Source organism: Genypterus blacodes, unplaced genomic scaffold (genome assembly GCF_046128005.1).
Source record: "Genypterus blacodes isolate CSIRO-AG114 ecotype Tasmania unplaced genomic scaffold, CSIRO-AGI_Gbla_v1 ptg000049l_1, whole genome shotgun sequence".
NCBI lineage: Eukaryota > Metazoa > Chordata > Actinopteri > Ophidiiformes > Ophidiidae > Genypterus > Genypterus blacodes.
This window is the reverse complement of record NW_027466862.1, coordinates 16,723-32,500: the sequence shown is the minus strand read 5'-3', so window position 1 is coordinate 32,500 and position 15,778 is coordinate 16,723. Positions and strand designations below refer to the sequence as shown.

General features: G+C 49.2%; 1 protein-coding gene across 1 annotated transcript in view; it reads right to left on the bottom strand.

Moving 5' to 3' along the window:
- The window catches only part of LOC143000687 (kalirin-like), a 26,263-nt gene extending 11,524 nt beyond the window's left edge, over positions 1-14,739 (bottom strand). The window contains exons 1-35 of the mRNA XM_076150088.1: positions 14,699-14,739; positions 13,199-13,273; positions 12,914-13,028; positions 12,556-12,748; positions 11,769-11,992; positions 10,359-10,674; positions 10,148-10,270; positions 9,885-10,076; positions 9,565-9,696; positions 9,363-9,476; positions 9,186-9,278; positions 8,987-9,109; positions 8,553-8,669; positions 8,193-8,267; positions 7,742-7,864; positions 6,748-6,800; positions 6,324-6,471; positions 5,994-6,053; positions 5,872-5,915; positions 5,695-5,792; positions 4,566-4,729; positions 3,852-3,971; positions 3,369-3,448; positions 3,150-3,288; positions 2,900-3,034; positions 2,664-2,811; positions 2,411-2,526; positions 2,031-2,153; positions 1,468-1,650; positions 1,260-1,384; positions 1,121-1,187; positions 794-903; positions 615-684; positions 385-474; positions 201-293 (exon numbers count right to left, since the gene is read on the bottom strand). Coding sequence (XP_076006203.1) covers positions 201-293; positions 385-474; positions 615-684; positions 794-903; positions 1,121-1,187; positions 1,260-1,384; positions 1,468-1,650; positions 2,031-2,153; positions 2,411-2,526; positions 2,664-2,811; positions 2,900-3,034; positions 3,150-3,288; positions 3,369-3,448; positions 3,852-3,971; positions 4,566-4,729; positions 5,695-5,792; positions 5,872-5,915; positions 5,994-6,053; positions 6,324-6,471; positions 6,748-6,800; positions 7,742-7,864; positions 8,193-8,267; positions 8,553-8,669; positions 8,987-9,109; positions 9,186-9,278; positions 9,363-9,476; positions 9,565-9,696; positions 9,885-10,076; positions 10,148-10,270; positions 10,359-10,674; positions 11,769-11,992; positions 12,556-12,748; positions 12,914-13,028; positions 13,199-13,273; positions 14,699-14,711 — 4,194 coding nt within the window. The 5' untranslated portion in view covers positions 14,712-14,739. The remainder of the gene's footprint in view (positions 1-200; positions 294-384; positions 475-614; positions 685-793; positions 904-1,120; positions 1,188-1,259; positions 1,385-1,467; positions 1,651-2,030; positions 2,154-2,410; positions 2,527-2,663; positions 2,812-2,899; positions 3,035-3,149; positions 3,289-3,368; positions 3,449-3,851; positions 3,972-4,565; positions 4,730-5,694; positions 5,793-5,871; positions 5,916-5,993; positions 6,054-6,323; positions 6,472-6,747; positions 6,801-7,741; positions 7,865-8,192; positions 8,268-8,552; positions 8,670-8,986; positions 9,110-9,185; positions 9,279-9,362; positions 9,477-9,564; positions 9,697-9,884; positions 10,077-10,147; positions 10,271-10,358; positions 10,675-11,768; positions 11,993-12,555; positions 12,749-12,913; positions 13,029-13,198; positions 13,274-14,698) is intronic.
- Between the last annotated feature and the right edge of the window lie 1,039 nt (positions 14,740-15,778).

Here is a 15,778-nt window from a genome sequence, read left to right as displayed (position 1 = left end):
TGTTTGTTATCTTCTTCATATCTTTCTCACAAAGAGCAGATTCATGTTCTGAGGATCTTCACCTGATTCATTTGTTTGACATTATTCATATTCATTCATACTGTTGATTACATTCTGAGTTGATTAATAACATTACAGCATCTTGTGTGTGTGTGTAGAATAAAGGGGCGACTTTGCCCTTTGACCCTGAATGATTTTACCTTCAGCAGCAGCTGGTACTTGGTGATCCTCTGCACTGGTTTGATGAGAGCGGAGGAGATGGAGTTAGTGAGGCCGTGTCTCCTCTGCACCTCCTGCACATACACACACACACACACACACACAATATCAGACAAGCTAAAGTCAGACGTGCTGATGAAAGGCAGTCAGTGGGCGTGGCCTGACCTCAAAGAATCCCACGCCGTGCTGCTGGATCAGAAGGCTGGAGTCTGGTTTGTTCCTACAGTATGTGACATACATGTGGAACCTATCAGCCTGAAAGAGACACATGTGTGTTTGGGATGTTCATTCACTGATTCTGACTCATTTTAATGAACAAATATAAACTAGTTTAATACACACACACACACACACACACACACACACACACACACACACACACACACAGGTGTTACCCAGGTAACGAAGCAGTGTCCAACATCTTCAGGAAGCTGTTCATAGTTTTCTAGCTCCTTCAGAAAAATACTGCATGACACAGAGTACAGCTTTATTACACAAAGACATTATGGTTATTAGTAGTTTAATTTTCATTAGAGAATAATAAACATATAGATACTGTATCTAGTATTTGTACCTGTTGTGGAACTCGTAGATGTCCTGTATGTTTCCAAACACAATGTCGTCCTTGTTGGACAGACCAGGAGGGACGTCCTCAGAGCCGCTGGTCATCTCCCACAGGTAAGTCTGCGCCACAGCACAGTAACATGACATCATGCGTGATGTGGTAACACTGTGTGTGTGTGTGTGTGTGTGTGTGGGGCTGTGAGGCCTTTATATTGCAGTATTGCTGTTCAGTCAGCAGATAATGCTGTTACTATGACTACACTACAGTTATGCACAGTACTATATGAAGTATTATGACGCAGTATCTAACACATCATGTAGTATTACGTGACGTTACCTCGATACACTCCTGCAGGTCTCTCACATACACTCTCTCTGTTTGCAGGAGCTCCGCCATGATGTACCTGAGAACACAAGTGTTACTATGACGACACACACATACAGGTACATGTACAGATCCTGGGAGTTGTACTCACTCCTTCTTGCGGGCGGAGCGTCTCTTCTCATCGCTGACCTGATGGCTGGGATCAGACAGGTTGACCTCTGGGTCAGAGTCAGACAGGCTGTTGGGGATCAGCTCCAGCTCCAGGTCCTTATTGTCCTGACAGGGACACGCACACACTCAGAGTACTACAAAAAATTTACTCTGAAGCCTACTGAGTCCTGTTAGGAACCAGGCCATACCTGTGTGCTTCCTCCCAGGGCCGTCTCCAGCAGATGGCGGTATTGAGCCATCCTGACCGTGAAGTCCCTATAACGCTTATCAACAGCAGTAACACAACGGCGAAGCTCCGCCCTGTGGGCGTGGCCTTTACCCAGCATGCTCTCAGCCAACTGGATCAGGAGATGGACCTTTTCCTGAGTATGCTGGAGAGGCAGAAGAGATATATACATGTGTGTGTGTGTGTGTGTGTGTGTATAATGAATGTGTATATGTGTGTGTATATGTGTGTGTGTATATGTGTGAATGTATGTGCATGTGTATATACATGAGTGTGTATACATGTGTGTGTGTATGTGTATATATATATATGTATATATGTGTGTATATGTGTGTGTGTATATGTGTGTGTGTACATATGTGTGTGTGTATATATGTGTATGTGTGTATGTGTATATATGTGTGTGTGTATATGTGTGTATGTATATATGTGTGTGTGTATAAATGTGTGTATGTATATATGTGTGTGTGTATAAATGTGTATGTGTATATATGTGTGTGTGCATATATGTGTGTGTGTTCTGACCTTGGCAGACACACAGAACTCTCTGTGCTGGTTCAGAAGTTCTTGCGTCTCAGCTAATGTCAACCCTGGTGATGTGTGTGTGGCCAGGTAGTGGTCACCTGACTGTTGCAGCCAATCCAGAGCCTGAAAGAGAGGCCACGCCCACTTAGATACACAATGTTTACCTTAATACCCAAAATCGAACGAAGGACAACACACAGGACAATACAGGAGAACAAACAGGTCTTTGAAGATGCTCAGACTGATATCTGAGAAGGTTCCACACGCTCTTCAGTTTCAGATGCCTTCAGGGGTCCCAGAGGTCATTCAGGATCTGCTAGGGATCCTTCAAGACGTTTAAAGCATGTCTTAGCTGTGTGTGTGTGTGTGTTTGTGTTCACCTGCTGGGCGTGGTTCTGGAACATCAGGTACTGCTGACACTGATCCAGTCGACGTTTCTTCAAAGTCCAGAAATGAAGAACTCTGTTCTCTCTCTGCAGCAATTCACTGAGAATACCTGAACACACACACACACACACACACACACACACACACACACACACACACACACACACACACACACACATTCAAAAATGACCTTGTTCAACATTTGGAAAATGTTTCTGGTATTCTGGTATTGGTGCATCCACTGACCTTTGACCTGTTGCTCAGGGACTCTGGAGTGACCGGTGACCTCTGTGACCCCAATGATGTTGTGGCCGGAGATGGTTGCCATGGTGACACTGTTGCGGTGGATGTACTTGAGGAAAACTTCAGCGTTCCGCCTGGCCAGAGTGCATGCCTGTTGTCACGGAAACATTATAGCAGATGCAAGACGATACAAGAGGTGAAGGTGATTCCGGGTCTTTCAGTCTTTCAGTCTTTCCTACCTTGAGGAAGGCCTCCTTCTGCTCCATGTGTTTGTTGATAAGAGGGAGAAGAAGCTCTGGCTGTCGCTCTCCTCCTCCACACCAGTCCTCCTCCCTGCGGTACTCCTGCTCCAGGCTCTCCAAAACCCCACACACCTGGACACACAGGCAGGAGGACAGTCAGACGGGTCAACAGGCGTCGGCAGACGGCTGGAGACACATGGGTACAGTAGGTAGAGACAGACAGACAGGTGGACAGACAGACAGGTACCTGCTGTGAAGTGCGGTAGAAGGCGGCAGAGGCGTTGACTAGTTTGAGGCGGTCCTCAATCCTCAGCATCAGAGTCTGCCAGTGCAGCGCCACCGTCTGGGCACAAGACCTCACTGCATCTGGGTCATAGTGCCCCGACCTGAAGAACACAGGAACTCAGAGTATCACTGCACTGCAACACTCACCAGGCTCACACTGAGACAGAGTCAAACTACCAACCTGACCAGCAGCTCGGCTCTCTGCTGCAGAGCCAGAGCCACCTGATGAGTCCTCTGCAGGGAGTCAGCGTGCAGGAGCGCCTGAGAGAGAGACAGGTCAACAAGTGAGACAGACAGACAGGGAGAGACAGACAGGTCAACAAATGAGATAGACAGACAGGGAGAGCGAGACAGGTCAACAAATGAGACAGACAGACAGGGAGAGAGACAGGTCAACAAATGAGTCAGACAGACAGGTCAACAAATGAGACAGACACACACAGAGAAACAGGCAGAAAGACACAAGCAGAGACAGACAGGCTGCTCACCGTGTGTCAAACAGCAGGAGGATGTCTGTACAAATCCCTATTGCCATGGTAACCTCTGTATCTCTCTATTCATTCATTCACTCACTCACCAAACAAATCAGTGGAAACTTTCACTCTCTGTGTCTTCATGCCTGTATGTGTCTGAGTGTGTGTGTGTGTGTGTTTAGTGAAGTAACCTCTATAGCCTGCTGGAGGCGCTCATGCTCCCTTTGCAGCTGCTCAGCTTCAGACAGACAGCTGGAGTTCAACATGCAGGACGACAGCATCACCTCCCCCTCTGAGATCCACCCCAGCACCTGACAGAGAGACAGACAGGTCAACAGAGAGACAGACAAGTGAACCAAGAGAGAGACAGAGAGAGAGACAAGGCGAGAGAGAGAGAGACAGGGAGAGAGACGGACAGACGAAGAGAGAGAGAGGGAGAGAAGAGAGAGACAGTGAGAGAGAGACAGACAGACGGAGAGAGGGAAAGACAGGGAGAGAGACGGACAGACGAAGAGAGAGGGAGAGAAGAGAGAGACAGAGAGAGAGACAGAGACAGAGATGGAGAGAGGGTGGAGAGAGGGAAAGACAGGGAGAGAGACAGACATGTCAACAGAGAGACAGCAAGGCAGAGAGAGACAGACAAGTGAACCAAGAAAGAGACAGAGAGAGAGACACAGCGAGAGAGAGAGAGAGAGAGAGAGAGCGAGAGAGACAGAGACGGAGAGAGGTGGGAGAGAGGGAAAGACAGGAAAAGAGACGGACAGACGAAGAGAAAGAGAGGGAGAGGAGAGAGACAGAAAGGGAGAGAAGGAGAGAAAGAGAGAGAGACAGAGACAGAGGGACAGAGAGAAAACAAAAGAGAGTGTGTATGTGTGTGTGTGTGTGTGTGTGTGTGTGTGTGTTACCTGTTTGACTTGGCTCTGAAGGTGTCTCAGCTGCAGGTTCTGCTCCAGGTGTGTGTGTGTGTGATCAGCGATCTGTTGCAGTTCCTTCTGTTTGTCCTGCAAGAGGTGCTGCAGCTCCTCCACCTCAGAGGAAAGACTTCCCTCTGTGTCTGAGAGCTCCAGACCTGACACACACACACACACACACACACACACACACACACAGACACAGACACAGACACAGACACAGACACACACACACAGACACAGACACAGACACAGACAGACACACACACACACACACACACACAGACACACACACACACACACACACACACACACACACACACACACACAGACACACACACACACACACAGACACAGACACAGACAGACACAGACACAGACAGACACACACACACACACACACACACACACACACACACACACAGACACACACATACACACACACACACACACACACACACAAACACACACACACACACACACACACACACACACACACAGACAGCAGCCACCAGCACACACACACACACACACAGACACACACACACACACACACAAACACACACACACACACACACACACACACACACACAGACAGTGGCCACACGCACACACACACACACACACACATACAGACACACACACAGACACACACACACACACATACAGACACACACACACAGACACACACACACACAGAAACACACACACACACAGACAGCGGCCACACACACACACACACATACAGACACACACACACAGACACACACACACACACACACACACATACACACACACACACAGACAAACACAAACACAGACACACACACACACACACACACACATTACATCACTGAAGGGAAACACAGGAATACAAAGTGTGTGTGTGCCTGACTGAGTGTGTGTGTGTGTCTCCATGGTAAATTCAATGTTCTGGTTTCCATGGAGATCAGCTGTGTGCTTCAGAAAGCAGTTTCTATAGTAACCCTTCCCATTTCCCCCTCCCCCCGTCCTCTCGGCCCCTCCCCCTCTCCTCCTCGTTCTCCAGCAGCTCGCTGATCGTTGATCAACATCTGAACCTCAGCAGAAGTTTGAACCACAAATGGATAAAGATGGACGCTACCTGATGCCTGGACCTCTGTGATGTACTGCTGAAGGTCGTGACCCTGCTGGATGACCTCATAGATCATGTTGTTCATGGCCAGTCTGCGCTCCATGTGCCTGCAGAAGAGAGCAGGAAGTGAAGCTCATCAGCAGGACGTCCTGGTTGTCCCCATGCTGATCAGGACAGACGGCTCACCTGTGGATGCGCTGCTGTGCTAGCGTTAGCGCCTCAGGATTAGCCTCAGCAAGCCGTGTCTGGCTCAGTGCTAGCTTGTCCTGGTTAGCGTCCGCTAGCCGCGGGGCTGCGAGCTTCTCTGCAGAGAAATCCTGGGACTGTTTCTGCAGGTCCTGTTTCCAGGCGTCCATCTCCCCCGTTACCTAGGACACACATCCCACACAAAAGGAGACACAAACGTGATGCAGGAGAGAAACAAAGAGGAGACCAAACGCTGAAATATCCTTATATCCTTAAACGCACCACCAAACTGAAAAGGCTCAAAAACAAAAGACGTCAGAATTCAAATACAATAAATAGTTGAAGGTCTTTGTAAGTTAGAATGAGCTGAGTAGAGGAGAGGAGAGGAGAGGAGAGGAGAGGAGAGGAGAGGAGAGGAGAGGCTCAGGCGAAGGCTCAGGTGCTGAGCGTACCTCCAGTGTGCACTGCTGCAGGATGCGGAGCTGCAGGTAGACATCCAGGCGGATCTTTCTCTGGTGGAAAAGTTCCTCCAGCTGAACGTGAGACTCCTCCAGCTGCTGCAGGACCGACTCCACGTGAGCCACCAGGCTGCCCTGAGGCCTAAAACAAACGCACCCACAGGTCAGACACAGGACCGGGGCTTGGCAGCTGAGTCAAGGTCAAAGTTCAGGAAGTGATACAGGCCCCGCCCCCAACATGTTGTACTTCCTGCTCATTCACAAAGATAACCTCATGAATATTCATGAATGTATCGAAGAGGGAGGAGTACAGGAAGTCCACTTACACCCACTTCTGCCCGGGCGCAGAGCAACAACACAGTCACCTCATTCTTTCATTCATTCAGTCATGGAGCCCCGTCCCCTGAATGTGTGGTACCTGAGCTGCAGGATCAGGTCTTCTCCTTCCCGGATCACACTCAGTGCAGCTTCCTGTGGGTCAGGGTTAGTTAGAGGGTTAGACGGCAGGGGTCAGATGTCGGGGCTCAGCTCCTATGTGGGTGTTAGCTTATTACTGATGGGTCAGAGTTTAAGCTCTGCCCAGAAAGCAAAGACAGCAACAGACTCAGCATGAATGATGAGCTACAGACCGTAGACTGAACAGGAAGTGGACTACAGCGTTGGTGTTGCCATAGCAACAATGAACAAATCTGAATTTCCACAATTTAAGTACAAACACTTTAGTATCATTAAGCTGCTATCAAACATGCTAACAGCTAGCTAGTAAGCAGCAAGCTATCTGCACACTGAAGGCCACGCCCAGAAACAAGTTTATGGAGATGAGCTTATAGAGGAGGAGCTTATGGAGAAGGAGCTCATGGAGGAGGAGCTTATGGGGAGGAGCTTATGGAGAAGGAGCTCATGGAGGAGGAGCTCATGGAGGAGGAGCTTATGGGGAGGAGCTTATGGAGAAGGAGCTTATGGAGGAGGAGCTTTTGGAGAAGGAGCTTTTGGAGGAGGAGCTTATGGAGGAGGATCTTATAGAGGAGGAGCTTATAGAGGAGGAGCTTATGGAGGAGTTTATAGGGGAGGAGCTTATAGAGGAGGAGCTTTAGGAGAAGGAGCTTTTGGAGGAGGAGCTTTTGGAGGAGGAGCTTATGGAGGAGGAGCTTTTGGAGAAGGAGCTTTTGGAGGAGGAGCTTATGGAGGAGGAGCTTTTGGAGGAGGAGCTCATGGTGAAGGAGCTTTTGGAGAAGGAGCTCATGGAGGAGGTTTATTGGGTCACGATGGCCTGAACCTTTTCAAGTCAAATTCCTCATTCTACATCATCATCATCTTCCTCCGTAGCTCCATACACTGAAGATGTGAACGTGTCCTAAATCCTACATGAGCCTGTGCTGAGGCAGGTGGAAGTCAGAGGTCAGAGGTCATACCTGTGTGTTGGCCTGCTGTTGTTGTTGCTGGCTGATGAGCGTCTGCAGAGCTTCCACAGAGTCGGCACACACACACACCTCTGAAGACATCTGCTTCTGAAGGCCCTCCATCCACGCAGACAGCTGAGGAGGACAAGCAAGAGACAAGAGGATGAAGAGCAGTATCAGGAACAATGAGGAAGACATGGAGAGAGAGCACAAAGAGGACATGAAGGGAGAGGCCAGAGGACATGAAGGAGTGTGTGTGTGTGTGTGTGTGTGTGTGTGTGTGTGTGTGTGTGTGTGTGTGTGTGTGTTTGTGTGTGTGTTACCTCCTAGGGGTGTGTGTGTGTGTTACCTCCTTGATGGATGTGTGTGTGTGTGTGTGTGTGTGTGTGTTACCTCCTTGCTGTGTGTGTGTGTTACATCCTTGGTGTGTGTGTACTACCTTCTTGCTGTGTGTGTGTGTTACCTCCTTAGTGTGTGTGTAGAAAGACACAGCCAGATCCAGCAGCAGTTTCCTCTGTTCAACACGCTGAATGAAGGCCTGCAGACACACAACACGTTAACAACACGCTAACAACAACACGCTAACATGCAGACTAAAAACACAGCATGAGATATGTCCTCGTTAACAATTAATAACATACTACAACAGGCTAAGAACACACTAATAAAATGTTACAAACATGCTGACAAAACACTATTAAAACATACTGACCTTAACTCTGAATATAAAGACATATAAGACTGTAAAGACATACATACAAACATGTATGTGCACATACATACATGTTGCATACATGTTTAAAGTTCATGTCTCACTCATCACCTGCATGCGGAGCTCCAGGTCTCGGGCTGCCTGGTAGATCTCCTCCTCCTCACACTCTCCAGACTGGGCCAGCTGATCAGCTGCTTCCAGAAGCTTCTCAGCATTAGTGTAGGTGTTCTGAACACACACACACACACACACACACACACACACACACACACACACACACACACACACACACACACACACAACACACACACACACACACACATACACACACAAACACACACACACACGCGCAAAGAAAGAACAGACCCGTTTTTAAAGTGTAAAACAATACAGTAATGTCTCGTCAAAGTGAATGATAACATGCTTGAGTGTGTGTGTCTGTGTGTGAGAGTGTGTGTGTGAGTGAGTGAGTGAGTGTGAGTGAGTGAGTATGTGAGTGAGTGAGTGAGTGACTGAGTGAATGAGCGAGCGAGCGAGTGTGTTACCTGAGCGACCTGCTGGAAGTCGTCATGGCGTTTCTGCAGAGCTCTGGCTCGGTGCAGAGACTTTCCCACACCGCTGTGTTTGTTGAGGAAGACCTCTCCATGCTGCTCCACCCAGTCCAACACCTGAGAAACACACAGGCCTGTCAGTCTGTATCTGTGTGTGTGTGCACGCAGACTTGTGTGTGTGTGTGTGTTGTACCTGTCTAACATCCTGTTGGAAAACACACAACTGCAGGCGCTGGTGAAGGCGGAGCTTACGATGCTGCCACACCCCCTCCACCTCATGGTGACCCTGCAACAGACCAGCACACATCAATCCACATGTCTGTCTGTCTGCTGTGACCAGAGTGAGACAGGTGGAGAACGTTCAGCTGACCTGCATGACCTGGTGAAGGACTGCCATGATCCCATGTGTGGTCACAGAATCCTCAGAGTCTGTCACAGGGCAACGCTGGAGGACGTCCAGTAAGGCTTTACCACTCTCACTGACCTGCAGGCAGACAGACAGGGGTTCAGACAGACAGGTCCTCTGAATGACAGACAGAAGGACAGGCAGGTCTTCTGATAGACAGACAGACCTGTGTGTAATTAGCAGAAATCTCCTCATTGAGCTCCTGGTGTTTCTTGTTGGATGCTTCCAGCTCTGCTGTTGCTGATGGCAACAAACCCTCAGAGCAGGCGTGAGCCCAGCCCTCCACCCTAAGCAGAAACTGGGGACAGACAAGAGGAGAGACAGGCAGACAGTAAGCAGTGGTTTATTGTGGTGTGCCAGTAGAAAAGAGAGGTAGAGGTAGAAAAGGTAGACGGGCAGACAGACAGGTAGACAGATAGGTTGACAGACAGACAGGTAATGGTCATGCTCCTGAGGAACAGATCACTGAATTTCTGCAGCACTCACCTGTTCTGCCCCCTGGTGGAAACCAGTTGACATGGCAAGTGTGTTACTACGCTCCTCCAAAGCTGTTGTAAGAGATTTCCACTCTTCCTGTAACCGTGACGACACCATGGTGATACGCTCTGCGCCATAGTGACCAGCCTCAGCCAGCCGTGCCGCCACGGTCACCACGCTGTCCACATTTACACAGCCGTTCTGCACGCACACAAACAGTTATTACTGAAAACCATCACACAGTACACACAGTACACACACACAATACTAACCATGCAGTTGGCAGTGAAGTGCTGGTGTTGTGTTTGGAGGTCAAGGGCATGCTGGTGGTTTAGGCCAACCTCCACCAGACTCTGCAGGAACAACTCCTTACTGTGAGCGATCCATTCAGACATCTGACAGACAGGCAGAAGGAGAGACAGGGTCAGTCCAGATGGTGACCCTCTGCTCATACAGGTGCACTTAGAGGCTCCGCCCCCTCACCTTGGTGGCGTCCTGCTCAAACAGGTGCAGCTGCAGCGCCTGGTCCAGGTGCAGCTTCCTGTCACTCCAGCTCTGCAGCAGATGGTTGCGAGCTGCCTGCAGTCGGTCCAGCAGAGATGAAACCTTTGGCGCTACACTCTGGAAGTCTGCCCCCCCTGACAGCCAGCTGCCGTGGCTACCGCCACCTTCACCAGGAACGTCGCTGTGGGAGGGGACCAGGCGCATACGCAGGAGTAAGCTCCGCCCCTCACGCTCAAGGGTGTCGACAGGCGCCGTGGCGATGGTGTTGCGTAGTCGTCCGTGCTCTTCGAGAAGTCTGGAGGCAGAGAGCATCTCCAGTCAGAAGAAAACCAACCAGAACTTTACAGGCGTCGCTAGTGTCCTCATCAAGAACAAGAACAACTGGAACATAGTCACAAGCAGAAACCTGCAGGTCCGAGTACAGCGAGACCACTTCAGAGGGGTTTAGATTGAGATTCATTTCCTGCAACCAAAACTAAATGAGTTCTTACACGCATTTAAAGTGATCATGTTGGATTACTGCGGTACGGCGGCCTTGGGCTGGGGGGGGGCAGGCATAGTGACTGGGCTAACAGGCCAGCAGCCACTAATGGGACAAAGGGAAGTGCTAGCATCATTTGGAGACGTACCCTAAAGTTTGCACACATACAGTATGTTTATATTGAACTTTGAGATTTGAGATTCTGATATGTTTGTTGGCTGGAGGTGTAGGAGGTGTAAATGTAAAAGATCATCATCATCAGAGAGGAAAGGCCGAGTTTGAGTCTACAATTTCAGCTTCCAAAGTTATTCAGGAGATGTAGCAGTTATAGCATCACCATCAGATGGATTGATGATTCATTTGTTGTATAAGTAGTGAGGTTCAGATGTCCAGCGAGTTTGGTAACCGTGGACTCCTCCGTTCATGGGCTACAGAGGGAGTAATAAGCCACACCCACTTCACTTTAGTCCGGCTTGGTCCAAACATTCTACAAGTGAACTGACAAGTGATCAGAAATTGTAGGAGAAACAGAAAAAGGTCCACATTTAAATGTGCTTATGACAGCGCCACCATGGGGTTGGTGAGAGTATTTGTTTTGTCTGAGTAGACGGTGAGAAGCTATTAAATTCATGTGCTGGCCAAAGCATCATTGTGTAGATGTGTGTGCTTCTCTGCAGGTCTGTAGGTCTTTGACTGGACCCCTACGGATCCAAGTTCTGCCCTCCACAATAAAAGTGACAGTGATCCATGGACATTGACATTTCAGGGTCAAAGGTTATAGGAAAATAAAGACCTACAAACCTGATAAGTGAGCAAACAATATCTCCAGAATGATACAAAAAATGGAGACCAAGTTCAGTTCAACTTGTGCCTAGACCCCTAAATGTAGAAATGAGCCTCCCTCTTACTTTCGGGCCTCTTCCACATCCTGGGCCTCTGGTACTCGAGCCAGCCCTGCCTCCAGCTGCTCCAGCTGGGCCAGCAGCTGTGCAGCGGCCCCAGAGAACTCCTCCAGACCCAAACGTAGCTCCGTCCACTCCACGTGGTCGTACTCCAATGAGCCACCAAGATCAGAGGTCAGCTGTGAGGGGTCGACCAGACGGGACAGACCCTCCACCGACACCAGGCTGGTCTGAGAAACAGACAGGTAGGCAGGTAGTGAGACAGTTCACTGAGGGGTGTCAGTATGGCAGTTAGAAGACAACTTAACAATCATTTCAGCACACCTTTTATAGTTCACATCAAAATGAATGTCAGGAGCTCCAGATGATGGCAGTGATGCTGGGGTCATTACGGTAATGGGGGGGGGGGGGGGGGGGGGTTAGGATGTCAGCGTGTTCCTACTGAAGAGATGGTAGACGTGTGGTGCAGTGTGAGGACAAACACGTGCATGTGTGGTAAATGCTGCATTGTTGGGTCCTGCAATGTGGTTCAGACGATACAGGCAGGATCATCACTCACTGTAACTTTATGAGGAAAGGCTCAATTTACTCAAACATTAACAAGCCATTCATAAACACCTCAAATGAACTTTCTGTTTTCACTGTGTGAGTCATTTGTTTGGTGCAGCCTGCAGATGTTATGGTCTACATGTATCATTGAGGAGGTCCAACTCTTCATCATGTTGGTTTGACTATAACACAAGCAAAGAGAACAACAAGACGAAGAGCCAAGGCCTACATACTGCAGTCATACCTCAAAGCTGAGCTTGGCGCTGCCCAGGTTGGTCTTGTGTTTCTGCCAGAAGGTGTCGGGTTTGATGAGCAGCGCTGTGTGGATGTGGGAGGAAAAGGACTCCTGCAGCGTCCGCAGCACCGGCTTCACGCTGTCCCACTTACTGCCACGCATGTCCACCACCACGGTGAAACCACGAGCACGCACGTCCTCACTAAGAGACACACAGGAAGGAGAAGGACAGAAACAGAGAGGGACATAGATACTGGAATATGGATCGGGTTATACATCTATACTACTGTTCAGACAAACAGCACAAAAAAGACAGATGGACAGACAAGCAAGCAGGTAGGAAGACAGGCAGACAGACAAGCTGTACCTGGGTATGGTGGACAGGTAAGTCACCAGACGGCTGAGGTCTTCCTGTTTTATTCGATCGTGATTGGTCCTGGCAGGGAAGGTCAGGATTGGTCCACCTCTTTTGTCCCGCCCACCTGGACCAAAACAAACCCAGTGAACCAAACGGGACCAAACATGCTACACAAGGAGTCCAGACAGAACACAGGTGGACTCAGGGGAGCAGCTGGGTCATGCAATCGGTGTGTTAGTGTGCATGTATTTCTGTGTGTATGTGTGTGTGTGTGTGTGTGTGTGTGTGTGTTACCTGACACAAAAGCCACTTTCTCTCTGAGTACAGTCAAGACGTCAACTGCCCGAACTGCCTCAGCTTTACCAGGACCTAAGACAGACAGACAGACAGACAGACAGACGGACAGAAGTTATTTTTAATATTATGACATTGCTCATTTCAGAAGACACTGAGGAAACCAACTCAGAGAATTTGACGAATGGAATGACACGCAAGAAACAGTGCTACCTAGAGTCTGATGGAACAAACGTGAGTGTTCAAGGTGATACAACATCTAAACACTCTCTCTGTGTTCCTCTGTCATTGTGTAGATGTTCTTCTCCTCTTCAGGTCTGTATGTCTGTAATGGACCCTTATGGATCCATGATCACATGTTAGAGCCTCTAAAGCTCCTCTACATGGAGACAGAAGCTGGTTACATACTAATATGTTGACCTTTGACCCTGAACCCTCTGTATGTTGTGATGGATCTCTATCCAATAGTAACTTCCCAGTTTAGCATTAGCCTCATAACATCATCACACAGTTCAGTTAGTCAATCCAGGAGATACTTTGAGCTTTTATTGTGGAGGGCAGAACTTCTATCTTTGTGCTGCAGCAGAAACAAGCACATGGATCCATGAGATCAAAGCACATTTGAGGACAGAATGATGATTCAGTCCCAGAGTTACATGATGGTGGAAAGCTGCTCCATGTTTCCTTCTCATCTTTGTTTTGTGTAAAGTGATGACCTGAAAATCACCAAATGTTGAAGTTGTTGTAATTTTGTTTTTCATGGTGACATTTTGTTTCACTGAACATCTGCATCACACACCAGCTGACCAGCTGCAGACGTCAAACAGGTCATCAGTCACAGCTCCTGACTCAGGTGGAGTGTGTGTGTGTGTGTGTGTGTGTGTGTGTGTGTGTGTGTGTGTGTGTGTGTGTGTTCTTATACTCCACCACATTCCAGACCACAAAAACACAAACATCCTTATTTTACATTCCTCCTTTTCCTTTTCAAAGCAGATACGAGACTTAGATACGTCACACACACACACACACATTTTGTCTGCATGTACATTTACAGTACAGATTCTAATGAGGTGGTTTACTTCATTGAGTAACTGACATCTTACATTCAGGAACAAGGCCTCACTTCCTCCATCACTGTGTGTTACTACACACATGGATCCTATGTGGGCCTCCCCCCAGAGCTGTGAGGAGACCCCCACCCCCACCCCACACACACACACACACACAGCCACCATCACCTGGAACACACAAGCAAACCACCATCATCTCAAACACACACAAGGATGCTGACACACACACACACACACACACACACCACCATCACATCAAATACACACAGGGATGCTGACACACACACACACACACACACACACACACACACACACACACACACACACACACACACACACACACCTTCTCATATTCAATGGGCGGATATGAAGGCATCATGGCGACAGCGGACCACACACACACACACACACACACAAACACACACCCTACCTGCCACCGCCATGAGGCCGTCCGGGCCCGTCTCTCCTCCTCCATCCACCGGATTCATTCTTCCTCCTCCTCCCCCTCCCCCTCCTCCGCCTCCTCCTCCTCGGGTTCTCCGTTAGGTTGGTCGGTGTCTCCTCTCGCCTCCTCCCTGCCTAACCGTCCATCCCTGCGGCTTCACATCAGAGCGGCACCGTTCGGTCCGTTCACACCGTCAGTGCTGCATCCTCCTCGGCTTCAGCCTCGACGCTCCTCCTCCTCTTCCTCCTCTTCCTCCTCCGCTGTGGCTGCTCCTCTTACGTTACGGTGAACCCGCGCTGCATCACATCACATAACGTCACCGTTACCTTTCTGATGCCGTTACCGTCCAGTCTCTCTCTGTGTCTCTCTCTCTCTCTCTCTCTCGGTCTCTCTCTCACTCGGACTCTCTCTCTCTCTCTCTCTCGGTCTCTCTCTCTCTCTCTCTCTCTCTCTCTCTCGGTCTCTCTCTCTCACTCGGTCTCTCTCTCTCTCTCTCTCCCTCTCTCACCACGCAGGCGCACGGGGCGATGTGCACGAGGGCTGCAGCAGCTGCATTCATTAACACGCACGCTGATAGTAACGGCATGCGCCCGTTACTACTAGCGTTACTACTAGCGCTACTTTCATACTGTTTGGGTCAAATTCAACCCATTTGAAAGATGATAGATGAAACATCACATGGTCACAGCTTCTTTAGTTCACTTGGTGTGATGATGAAGCTTCAGCCTTCATGGGATGGGAGTGTGCCCAGAGGAACACGTCATATAACATAGAACATAGAACATATATGAACCGCCGTTTGTGAGGGATTTCAAGCATCAAAAAGAAGGAAGAAGAATAGATCCTTCAGATCCTGTGCTGTTGACTTAGCCCAGCTGCTCTCCATCAGCCTCAGCCACTCATCAACACTGAGGATGATGATGGCTCTGCTGCACCATCATCTCCCTCCTATATACACTCATGGATAACAACGTTACAGGCTCAGCGTTCAGGCAGGAGAAGCACACAGGTACTCATGGGTGAGTCAGCACAGCACTGAGAGGGGGGGGGGGAGGAGGGAGAGAG